Source organism: Typopeltis vanoorti, chromosome 22, assembly GCF_054136105.1.
Source record: "Typopeltis vanoorti isolate ZY-2024b chromosome 22, IOZ_Tvanoo_1.0, whole genome shotgun sequence".
NCBI lineage: Eukaryota > Metazoa > Arthropoda > Arachnida > Uropygi > Thelyphonidae > Typopeltis > Typopeltis vanoorti.
In genome coordinates this window covers 84547027-84560716 of record NC_143570.1, presented here as the reverse complement: position 1 = coordinate 84560716, position 13690 = coordinate 84547027, and the positions used below count along the sequence as shown (strand labels likewise).

The following is a 13690-nucleotide window of genomic DNA, read 5'->3' as shown; positions in this document are numbered from 1 at the left end:
AAATTAAACAACAATGGCCCAAGCACAGAGCCCTGATGCACACCACTGGTCACCTGCCTCATCCTGGACTCTGCTCCTCCATACACCACCTTCTGATATCTCTCCCTGAGCCATTCTCCTATCCATATCACCAGTTTTGTATCCATCCCTATCTGCTCCAATTTGCACAACAGTATTCCATAGGGTATCCTGTCAAAAGCCTTAAAAATCCAGAAGTACCACTGTGTAGCCATTTCCTTTGTCCAAGTCAGATGTCATTCTAATAAAAAACTAATAATTCGCTAAGGCAGGATCGACCTTTAACAAAACAATGTTGGCCCCTATAGAGTATCATATCCTGATCAACCCATTCTTGAATTTTGTCTTTAACCAACTTTTCCAATACGTTTACCACCACTCCCGAGATGGTGATTGGTCTGTAATTAACTACTGCAGTTTTAGAGCCACCTTTATGCAAAAGAACTACTTTGCTTTCCTTCCACTCCCTAGGGACCAAACCAGAGTTCAAACTTAAGTTAAATAACCAAGTAAGAGGTGTTGACCATTCCTTTGCATATTCATGCAACACCCAAGCTGATATCCCATCTAAACCTACAGCAGTGTTCACATTTAAATTTTGCAATATACTAAGTACTTCTGATTTCTTAACTTCAATTCTCACATTAGTTATTGCTACAGGTACAGAGATATTTTCACTTGGGTGATAGACTTTTGAAAAGTGATCACTCAGTAACTCTACTATTGCATCTGAATTGGTCACCTTGATACCATCAGCACCCACTAAGGTTATCCTTCCAAAATCATTCTTCCTTTTACTTGCCACATAGCAGAAGAACTCTTTGATCTCCTTGGCTTTGATCTCCTTGGCTAAGGTCTTCTCATAATCTGATTTAGCTTTTCTTACTATGCTGATAATCTTCCTAGCTTCCTACCTTGTACTGCTCATAGGTGTACTCATTTCCTTTCTCCTTGTAAATTCTCCATAACATTTTCTTTTTTTGCAGATCAAACTTGATACTACTACTCATCCATCTAACGCCAACCTTGTTTGTCTTCCTGACCATGGGGACACAATCTGATATTGCCTTCCTCAGATATCTGCTGATTTTATCCCATGCACTGCTAACATCTTTCCCCTGCAATATATTCTGCCATGGGACTTTAAAGCAAATAAAAGTTGAGCAGCTCTCAAATGTAAACTGTAGACTAAAATACACAAACATTATTCAAGAAAAAGTTAAAGCGTTTGAGAACAGGAACCAAACCTCGGAGAGGCAGTGGCAAATCCTAAAGAAAACATTGATTGATTCAGCCAGAGAGGCATGTGGTGAGATTGTCTGCAAGAACAGAGAAATCAGAACTCCATGGTGGACACAGGAAGTTAAAGAGGCAGTGTACAACAAAAAAGAAAGCATATCAAAAGTTCCTGTCAAATAAATCAGCTTGTGCTCTTAGAGCACATGCTGACTTTTGTTTAGCTAGTGTAAAACTAAACAAAAGTCATGAGAAGACTTTAGCAAGAACATAGAAAAAATAAATATCAAGAAGGTGGCAAAATATTCTGGAGGCTGTTGAAAAAGCTCAAAAATGGAGGAAAGAGTGTTGTAAAAGTAATTAGAGATGATAAAGGTGACATGAAAACTGGTGAAAAAGATATCCTTGATGTATGGAGTAACTGCTTTGAAAAATTGCTAAACAAAACAATCAGTGACAGCACAGTAGTAAAAGGCATGCAATCAGTGAGCCCCCTAGGCAATTCTGACCATAACCTAGTGTTCATCTCCTCCCCCATGCAACAACATTTACACACAGACACTCCCATACAAGAGTAGTTTGGAACTATAACAGTGCCAAGTGGGACAGCCTCCACAACTTCTATGCCGCATTCCCATAGTTGGACTATTGCTTTTGGCCTTCCAACCCAAACATATGCACTGAGCTTATTACCAAAGTAATCCTCACCGGCATGAATACATACATTCCACACAGCACTCTGAACTGCCATTCCCTAACAAAACCCTGGTTGTTCTCCAAAAGATGTGCCAAGGCTATAGAGATGAAACACCAGACAAACCACAACTGGCTAAAAAATCAAGAACTCCATCCTCCCTCAAAGCTTACACCAAAGCCTGTAATAGATGCAAAAAAAACAATCAACGCTTCCAAAACAGAGTTTGAAAGAGCAACAAGCAGGAAACTAGCATTTCCCTAAACTAGCTGAGCCTTTTGGTCTCTTGCCAAAGCAATTGGCTATAACATCTGTCCAACACTATTCCCACCCCTATCACACCCGGATGGCTCTACTGCACCATCACCCACAGAAAAAGCCAACCTTCTGGCCTCATACTTTGCTTCAAATGCATGCATAACTGACGACGGTAAATGACAACCATTCCAGACACCTAACATACAATGTCCCCTATATCCTTTTGCCAGGATGAGATCATCCTGGCAAAAGGATATAGGGGATCAAAAAAAGTCTCCTGGCCCTGATGGCATTCCCACAGTTGTTCTGAAAGTTTGTGCTCCAGAACTGACCATATCCTATGTCACCTATATACTCTCCTATTCCACTGGAATCTATCCTACAAACTGGAAATTGGCCTATATTCAGTCCATTCCCAAGAAGAATGACAAGTCACTGCCATCCAATTACTGCCCTATCTCACTCACCTCAGTCTTGTCAAAGGTAATGGGAAAAATCATCAATTCCCAACTCCTTCACTATCTTGAAGACGCTCACCAAATGATGACCGCCAGTATGGATTCCGCCACTGCCAATCAACAGGAGATCTACTCGCATACGTCACCCATCTCTGGACAAATACAATGGAGAGGTTTGGCGAATCTCAAGTGGTTGCACTAGATATCTACAAAGCCTTTGACTGGGTCTGGCACAAAGGCATACTAGGCAAACTACCATCATTCGGCCTGACCCAGGACTTCCATAGGTGGATTGCCAGTTTTCTGTCTGGACGCACCCTGTGTGTGATGGTGGATGGCTCCCTATCCTCTCACCACCCAATTAATGCTGGGGTCCCACAAGGTTCTGTTCTCTCACCAACACTCTTCCTGCTATATATCAATGACCTACTGCAATTGACCTCCAACCCAATACACAGTTTTGTAGATGACGGCACACTACACTCCTCACTTGCATTTGATAATGCCTTACCCTACACAACTCACCTCAACCTACAGAATATCAACCACTACCACCCTCAACTTCGATCGCGAAGCCATCCTACAATGGGGTTCGGATAACCTCATAAATTTCACCAATAAAACCCAGTTCTGTACTATTTTCCATAAAAAAAGAACCATTTTTTCCCAGTATCCTTTTTGATGGTACCCAAATTTCTAGGCAATTTGAGATCTTGCTCCTTGGAATCACCCTCACATCAAACCTCTGCTGGCACAAACATATCTCAAACATTGCATCCTCAGCCTCAAAAAAATTAGGATTTCTCTTTCGCTCAAGACGTTACTTCACTCCCGAACAGCTATTAACATTATACAAGTCACAAATCTGCCCAACTATTGAATACTGCTCCCACATATGGGGTGGGGCCCCGAAAGCATTCTCAAAATGCTCAACTCAATACAGAGGAGAGCAATCAGACTTATCAATGATCCATCCCTTAGCAACTCTCTCTGCCCCACTTTCATACAGACATATGGTCTCTGCAGTATGTATATTCTACAAATATTTCCATGGGAAATGCTCATCCGAAATAACATCAATAATTCCTCCATTCAATACTAAACTCATTGGAACACATGCAGTTGCTGCACAACATCCCTTCACAGTACACCTAAAAACAAACAGAACAAATTTCTTTTCCTCTTCCTTCATCCCTGCAACTGCTGCACTGTGGAACAGTCTCCCAAGGAATACAATTTAGTCATTCAAATCAAATGTAAAGAAATTCCTCCTTTCCCAACCCACTACCCATACATGGTACTAATGTACTATAGGTTGACCAAAAAAATCAGGAATATATATCCATACTTAAAGCAGTAAAAGCCACCAAAAGTTTGAAATGTGGAAAGGCAACAGGAGTAGATGATATTCGACCAGAAAGGCTCAAGTATGGAGGTATAAAAGTGTTATTACAGTGGCTGCACTGCATAGTTCAGAAAGACGAATTCCAGATGATTGGAGTAGAGCTCTAACATAGTACCCATATATAAAAAGGGAAATAAAACTGAATGTGAGAATGACAGAGTTATTTCTCTACTGAGTGTTCCTGGTAAGATATATGCAAATTGAAAAGGATTGTGTGGAGAAGAACAAGCTGGACTCAGGCAAAATATGGTCTGTCAGGATCAAATTTTCACTTTACGACAAATAGTTGAGAAATCATGGGAATATAACAAAGGTCTATATTTAAGTTTTGTAGATCTGGAAAAGACATATGACAGGGTGGCAAGAAAAAGAGAGAAGCTGTTTAAATTGCTACAGTTGTATGGTGTTAATGGGGCATTATATCAAGCAATACTTAGTCTTTAATTGATATGTAAGTCAGCAGTTAGAATTGAAGGAAGTACAGGAAGATGGTTTTATGTTAAATCTGGTGTGAGACAGGATGTACATTAACCCTCTGTTATTTATTATCTATATGAATCACATTATGAAGGAAAGTGGTATTAAACCTGATATCAAAATTGGAGATGTTAATCTCAGCTCTTTACTCTATGCAGATGATGTTATACTTCTAAATAAACTGCTACAAGAGTCCGCAAGATTCTGTGACTAAATCGAATAACTCATGTAATAGATTTTGTATGATGATTAGCAATAACAAGACAAAGACAATGAAAATAGGCCAAAGCATTGAAAATATTAACTGCATTGAATGGAGAACCTATAGAACAAGTAAAACATCTCGGCTACTTAGGCACGATTTTTAGTGGAGATGGTAGATTAAATATGGAAATAGATTACAGAATCAATAACGCTGGTATGGTAGGAAGTCAACTGAATAAATTTATATGGAATAAGAGAGAAATTAATCAAAACACTAAATTAGCTGTATACAAGACAGTGTTCAAACCAATTTTAACTTATGAATCTGAGAGCTGGGTTAGAAATAAAACACTTAACCAAAGACTAGAGACCACAGATATGAAAGTCCTGAGAAAGATTAGAGGGGTGAACAGATGGTATCAGTGGCAATGTCATATTAAAAATGAGGATATTAAGAAAGAATTTAATATTTAATTTAACTGTTGTTGTTGTAAAGCAAAGGGAGATATATTTTATGTCAAGAGGCATGAAGAACAAGAAACACACTAACGGCAGTGTTAACATTAATGGTGGTTCACAAAGCAGGTAGCCAAAAACTGCAATAGATGATTTTCCTTAGCAGAAAGTTGTGAAAACTGACACGTAAATCATAGATCACTCTGAACAGTGGATGAACATGAGACCATACATGAATTCACTTCAATGGCTATTGAAGAGATCAGATTTGAAGTTGTGGACCGTCCTACAGACTGGACTTGACTCCATATTTTGGTTCTTTTCTAAACTGAAAACATCTCAATAGGTATTCAAATTCTGAAACCAAACAGATCAAAGCCAAGGTGAGAAAATAGTTCTGAAAAACAACTTGAAGGGTCTGCCTGATGCATGGTTGAGAAAATGTACTGAAAGGCAGGGAGGCATATTGTTGTGTTAAGAAACAGTGTGAAAATGAAGCACAAACTTCAGGCTATCTTTTGGTTTTTATTTCTGAGTGAGGCTAACATACTAGTGGGTAACTGCTGCAATGAAGGCATTAGTTTTGAAATGCCCCTCATGATTGAGCACTATGTCCAATTAATTGCTTTAAGTCACAGAGTTGTATCTTTTTCTCTATTTGAAATTTAACTTGAATGATATGGATTAAGAAATAGTGAAAAAATGACTTAAATAATCATGGCAGCTTTATTTAAATAAATTTCTTCCCATTTATTCTGACCATAATGCACCATATTATTGCCAAACATTTTACATGGTTATGTTTAATCACAGGCAGGAGTTACATTAAAAGTTATAACAGAAATCAAATACAAATTACATACAACAACCAAGAAGATTGCTCAAAGCATATATTAAGCATTACAAACTTATCAATACAACCTTACCAGATCCTTGAAAGTTATTTCCAGTTGGACGCAACTTTGGAATACCATTAGGAAATAAATTTCCCAGTCCAACAGGACTTGATTCTTTGCCACTAAGAGGTTTTGTATTTTCTATTCCTCTTTGATCATTCTGTGCAGATTTTACTGAAAATAATTATATTATGTCATTTTAAAAAATATAACTAATATATGTTAAAAATATAGGAAATCAAATAAGCATGTTATATTTTTAATTGAAATTAACTTTTATATTTCAAGAATTTCTGAAATTTTAAATATAGAAACAACAAAAGTGACATAAAAGATGCAGGATCTCTCAAACAGAAAAATAAACAGAACCCTAATAAACAGGTCATTTCTATTCTTCTATATACTGCAAGCATATTTTTTAAAAAAAATTGTGAGTGTTTGAAAGAATAGATCCTGAAAACAATCCATAAAAATTTTACTGTAGCAAGTTTTTTTAGGTTGATTATAAAGCAAATTATAATTGATAAGAAATAATATTCTTTCATGTACAAACTCTTGTATGTTCATACCTTGGTAAATGATTAAACAGAATATAATTTCTAGGCATATTTAATTCACAAACGAGTGGAAAAAAAAAAAAAAAAAAAAACTCATTTATAAATACAGTAAACCCTCGATTTAACAGACTAATAGGGGCTAAGGGGTGTCTGTTAAATCGAAAGTAAGTTAAATTGCAAATTTTTTAAAATAAAAATATCTGTAACATTATACTGCAATTTTATCAATATTAGCACTGTAATAACAAAAATTTGTTTTACGCACAATTTTCAAACTTTTAGATAAGTTAATGTGTTAAATAAGTCGATGTTGAGGTAATCCTGTTTTGAAAAAACTATCAAGTTTTTTGAACTTTTGAATTCTACTGTTTTTTTATAATTATCTCCCTAAAATTACGAAAATGTGTGTAATAAAACTGCCACAGAAAGTCATGCCACATGACAAAAGAACCAATTACAATGCACAATATTGGCGTGATCATGTCCTAATCATTCGCTGAATATGTTTTATGAGCTGACTCATTTATGTCGGCTAAATTACTACAGTGTTTTTCCAACACATGATGGCCTATATGCCAAAATTTGTTAAAAATAACAGAAAATTAATAACAAAATATAACTTGCTAATTTAATTATAAGCAAATCTTGGTTAAAAGCATTTTAAAATTAACAGGGTGTTAATTTTCACATGTGACATATAGATCGGAAATTTTGTCCATTAAATCGAGGGTTTACTGTATTCCAAAGAAATGAATATTCTTTGGACTATTTATGAATTATTTTCCAAAGTTTAAACCAAGCTGTAATTTATCAAGAAAAAGAATCATGTGTCTCAAATATTATGATTATTCTAAAAAGGATATAAAATAATTAATGAAAAGAAAAAAAAGATATCAAAGATATGAAAAAAATTTATCAAAGTAATCTGTTTAATAATTTGGATGATTTAATAATGCCTCACAACTTTCCTTATAAAGTATTACTATAAGTAATCTATTCCTATTACAAAGACTGATATTATTCATCAAATGATATACTTCACTTTAAAACAAAGGAAAACCTCCATCTGCTAATCTTAGATCTTCTGATTCTTCATCAACCTGATGGAGGACTCCAATTTTCAATCTTTCATTAAAAAATATATATATATATATATATATATATATATATATATGCCGGTCATCACACCCAAGCATAGTCTCACCATCATTCATATGTCAAAAACTTGGTACCATTAAAATTTTGGTTTACTGTGTATGTAATAATAATACCTATGCTTCATATGATATGTATATGTGCTTTTACTCATTTCATACTGAAGACGACTATGAAATACATGGTATCTGCTATATTATTAATTAGCTCATTTATAGTAAAAGTAACTTATGAAAAATTTAGTATTCATTTGGGATTAACTGCTTGGACTAACGTTTACATGTCTCTTCTGTCATAAATACATCACATCAATAGCTTCCTCAGCATCCAAAAAACTGGGCACTCTTTTGTTCAATTTTGTTTACATCCACCGAACTCTAACTCCATACAAATTCACCCATCCTTAGAATACTGCTCACATTTGGGGTGTGTACCTAAAACAAGAAATTCTGAATACTGTCCAGGAGCAATCTTGCTCATAGATGATTCCTCTCTTACAGATTCACTTCAACCTCTTTCTCGCAGAAGCAATGTTTTAGTACCTCAATGATCACTGTTGCGCAGTGATCATTGAAATACCTGTAATGATCACTGTTGCACAGAACTGGGGCAATCATCATTCCTCCACTTTCTGTTGGGCCTGTTACAACAAAAGCAACAACTTCCCAGCATTTCAAAACAGATAAACTTCAATCTCAATCTTCACCTGCATCCCACATACTGCACTATGCTAGAGGTACTTTGACCTCTCATGTATGGGATTAAATAAAAAAAAAAAACTGAATCTAGTACTCAAGATGTTCTGCTATTAAACAAGCACTATGATTAAAATCTTCAGAAAAAATGAGAGGTGACCTTAAAGTCTGGATGAAGATGAAAGAATACAAAAGAGATCATCGTAGTCTTTCTGTGCCTACTGGCACATAAGGCTGCAATGCTGGTTTTCCATCTGTCCCTCGCAGCTGCTCTTGCTTCTACCTAATTCGCCCATCTTGTCTCCATTTTGGATTCCATGGTTGTGAAAGGCTTTCCTCTTGATGTGTCATATATACATTATCCACATCAGGATTCTGGGGTCTCGCAAGTCACGTCTGTTGCCAGAAGCATTTGTTCATCTATATTTGCAGTTTCCGTAATCAGATAATTTTAACAGGGAGGTGTGACAATTTCATACACCCCTTATTAAGCAGGAAGACATCCTAAAATTTTGGTTGTATAAAATAAGTCTTTACTAAATTGATGGCAAGTGATACGATTCATTGTGCTTATTTAATCTTCCATGTGCGTGTGGAGCATTGGGCCTTATTACATCTGTTTGATCTCCTCTTTTCCCCATGTTGGGGGGGGGTAGTATTCTACTATCAATTTAGTAAAGACTTATTTTATACAACCAAAATTTTAGGATGTCTTCCTGCTTAATAAGGGGTGTATGAAATTGTCACAGTAGGTTATAACATCATCATCATCATCATGCATATCAAGGATTTAGGCCTAGTATGGCCTGTTCTGGCCTTAGAAGTCATCATTGAATCATTTAAGAGGTCGTCCTGGTTTTCTTTTTCCTAATGGCTTGTACTTCAAGGCTTGTTTTGGTAATCTTTCTATTTTCATTCTTTGAACATGTTCCATCCATTTATGTTTATATTTTTAAATTTTTTCTATTACTGGTTCTTGGTTTAATTCTTTCGTAATTTCTTTGTTTCTTTTGTGATCAAACAGGTTATAACATGGTTATAAATATACTGTTCATCATGGCTGTTAATAACCACAGCCACGTTCACTTTAAAACTCAATCTTGTATATGATATGCTTAATATATTTTTGCTTAAGAAGAATAAAGCATTACACAGAAAAATACTGTAATAATTCAATTTGAATTATTTAGATTGCAGACTAATTTTTAATAGAATATACATATTTATACTAAAATGAAGTGCAGTTATAGTATTACATAATATTATTCTGTATAATATGCAGTTTGATTTATCTAGCTAGCTTTAATAGCATTTACCAATATGGATACTCACTAGTTACCAGTGGTGAACTTCTGTCATTTGTTACAGATTTCTTTAATTTAGTACCTTTATGGATCTCTTTAAGAAGTGCATTTCTATCAACATGTTCTGACTTGGTCAATTTTGGTTTTTCTGTATTTGCTTTTCCAAATACTGCGGGTGGTGGTGGTGGAGCAGGAGGTGGCGGTGGTGGGAGTGGCATGGTTAAATGAAATCCTTAATGTTTCAAAAATTCTATAAATAAAATGAAAATTATTTTACTATAAAACTTATCTTACTAGTTATATATAATGCAAGTGCATACATCATGAAAATATTATATTATTATAATTATATATAAGGTGCCTCCATGGAGTCAAAAGACTCATCGTAGGAGACCCAACATTGACATGCTAACCGTTATTCGCACAATACCCGTCATACTTCCCCTTAAACTCATTCACAACCACCTCTGGCAACTCATTCCACCCATTTACAAAAAATCTAGTCCTAACACTCTTGTTAACCACACTCTTACACAATCTCCAGGGATGACCACTCGTCCTCTCCCTTCTTGCACTGGTCTTAAAAAAGTTATCAGTATCAATCCTATAAAACCCTTTTAATAATTTATATGCCTCTATCATATCTCCTCGCCTACGTCTATCAACTAGTTTTTGAAGACAAGAGCAGACCTTCAATCTATTCTCGTATGAGACATCCCACAGGCCTGCAACAATTTTTGTAACCTACCTCTGAATCCTCTCCATCATTTCCACATCACCTAGAAATCCAGGTGACCAGTGCACAATAGTCCAAATGAGGTCTTATTAATGCCTTATAAAGTGGGACAATCACTTCCTTTTTTTGGCAACCTCTGCAATATGCCCTAAATTTAAGTTTTCTGTCCACAATAACTCCCAAGTCTCATCAACTTCTTGCAGTTCAGTTCAGTTCCATTAATATGGTAAACAGCATGTGATCTCATCCTTCCAAAGTGCATCACCTTACATTTGGCCACATTAAATGGGCAGCCATTTAGTTTAGCCCAAACCGTCAGCCTATTTGAGTCATCCTGCAAGATATCCACATTATCTGAATTAACTATCGCTCTTCCCAGTTTTGCATCATCAGTTTTGCAAGTGGATATCTCGTTTCAAAGTATTCCGAATATCACTGATGTACTAATTAAATAATAGAGGACCAAGCACTGAGCCCTGAGGCACCCCACTACTCACTTGCCTTCTATTGGACTCTGCTCCACAATAAACCACTCTTTGATATCTATCCACTAGCCACCCTCTAATCCAAATCACTAGCCTCAGATCCATACCCATTTGCTCCAATTTATGCAACAGAGTTCCATGCAGGATCTTGTCAAATGCCTTTGCAAAGTCCAGCAGGATCACTGAAAAAGGATTTCCTTTATCCAACTCCATCATTATAGAAAGTGAGTAAATTGCCAAGGCAAGATCTACCCTTCACAAAACCATGTTGTCCCTTGTAAATTATCATATTGTTGTCCACCCAGTCCTGAATTTTAATTTTTATCAATTTTTCCAGAACCTTAACCACCACTCCTGATATACTGATTGGTCTATAATTTGCTACCTCAGTCCTGGAATCTCCTCCTTATGTAGTGAAACAATTTTCCCCTCTTTCCACTCAATTGAGACTTTACCAGAACTGAGGCTTAAATTAAACAGCCAAGTTAGAGGAGGTGCTAATTCTCTTGCACATTCCCTTAAAACAGAGGTTGATATGCCATCTAACCCAATGGCAGTGTTAGCATTAAGGTTCTGTAATATACTAAGCACCTCAAATTCTTCTATCGCTAGACTCTCATCAGTCAATGACACATTCAGCACTGCAATATCGCAACCAAGATGGTACACTTTTGCAAAATGATCACCAACTATTTGATTAGTTTCTGTAATTTCCTTACCATCAACACTTTAAAGTCATCTTTCCAAAGTTATTCCTCCTTTTACTTGCCACATAGCGAAGAATGCCTCAGGATAATTTTTGGATTCATCAGCTAGTTTCCTTTAATAATTAGCTTTGGCCTTCCTTACCATGCAGGTTACCAGTTACCCTTCTTGCCTGTATCTTGTACTGCTCATGGGAATGCTCATCACCTTTTTCTTTATACTTATACCACGACTTTCTCTTTATCTGCAACTCTCGCTTAATAATATCATTCATCCATCTTACTCCTACTTGATTCCTCCTCCTGACTCTGGGAATACAGTCAGATACAGCTTTCATTAAATACTCCTCGATAATCTCCCATGCACCATCAACATCTCTCCCCTTTAAATTCTCATGCCATAGCACTTTTGAAAACTGACTTCTCAGCTTGTCATATAGAACAAAATATACCACAATATCACTGCATGATAGGTCAAGTTGATTCAATAATAATACAGGAGGGACATCATTCACATTTCAATATGTCTGGCTGAAATTTCTCTTATTATTATTTGGTAACTTCCATGGAGTCGACAAACTCATCGTGGGAGGTCCACTCAACCAGCAACATATCATAATGAGCTTTGAAGTTATTTACACTATCTGCAGGCACAATGCACTCCACTCACTACAACTCACCACGTAAAAAAATCTACTCCTCATACTCTTCTTCACCACATCATACAACTTCCAGGAATGACTGGTTGTTCTTCCCATCTTAACACCCACTCTTTTTATTTCTTCTGTATTATGATAGAATCCCTTAACTAACTTGAAGGTCTCTATCATATCTCCTCTTTTCTTCCTATCCACCAATCTCTGTAATTCACATTCTCTCACATGCTCTTCATAACCAACAACACTCCAGAGTCCTGACATCACTTTGGTTATTCGTTTTTGGACATCCTGTAGTGTTTCCACATAACAATGAAAACTAGGTGATCAATACCTTATATAGAGGCACCACCTCCTTATCTGTATATGTCAATGCACTTTTTATCATATCAGCAATACGATGTGCAGTCTTTGCAACACGTGTGATGTGCTTGGAACTTCAGTCCACTGTCTATCACCACTCTAAGATCCCAGATCTCATCCGGTTCCTGAAGTACGGCTCTACCAATCCAGTATGTAGTCTTATATCGCTTTATCCCAAAGTGTAACACCTTGTATATCATCATCATCAAATTCCTGACATGTACCCTCAAGGTGTGTACAGGATATGATAGTACTACATGAAAAATTTACATCATTACTAACTTCCTATCTACAATTTTCCTCAAAATCAGTCTGTTACTTGTCGAGACTCCAACATTATCAGACCCTATATTTCTATCGTCTAAGGAACTTTGTACCGTATCAATCCACCTATATCTTGGTCTTCCTCTGGGTCGTTTTCCTGCCAACCTGGCAGAGAACACTTGTTTTGCTAATCTTTCCCTCACCCATTCTGTTTAAGTGACCATACCACCTGAGATTAGCTCAGCTAACACATTCCTGGATGCTGACAATGTTAAGTTCTTTCCTAATATCCTCGTTTTTAATATGATATTGATACCATCTGTTCACGCCTCTAATCTTTCTCAGGACTTTCATATCTGTGGTCTCTAGTCTTTGGTCAAGTGTTTTACTTCTGACCCAGCTCTCAGATCCATAAGTTAAACCTGGTTTGAACACTGTCTTGTATACAGCTAATTTAGTGTTCTGACTAATTTCTCTCTTATTCCATATGAATTTATTCAATTGACTGCCTACCATACCAGCTTTGTTGATTCTGTTGTCTATTTCTATATTTAATTTACCATCTTCATTAAAAATCTTGCCTAATTAGCTGAAATGTTTTACTTGTTCCACAGGTTCCCCGTTCACAACACAGTTGACATTTTCAACAATTCTACCTATTTTCATTGT

At 36.3% G+C, this 13690-nt stretch overlaps 1 protein-coding gene across 1 annotated transcript in view; it reads right to left on the bottom strand.

The window, feature by feature from the left end:
- Nucleotides 1-13690, bottom strand: part of LOC150094531 (uncharacterized) — a 77513-nt gene that overhangs the window by 38779 nt on the left and 25044 nt on the right. Inside the window, exons 2-3 of the mRNA XM_090412084.1 lie at nt 9842-10063; nt 6133-6276 (exon numbers count right to left, since the gene is read on the bottom strand). Coding sequence (XP_090268210.1) covers nt 6133-6276; nt 9842-10031 — 334 coding nt within the window. The 5' untranslated portion in view covers nt 10032-10063. The remainder of the gene's footprint in view (nt 1-6132; nt 6277-9841; nt 10064-13690) is intronic.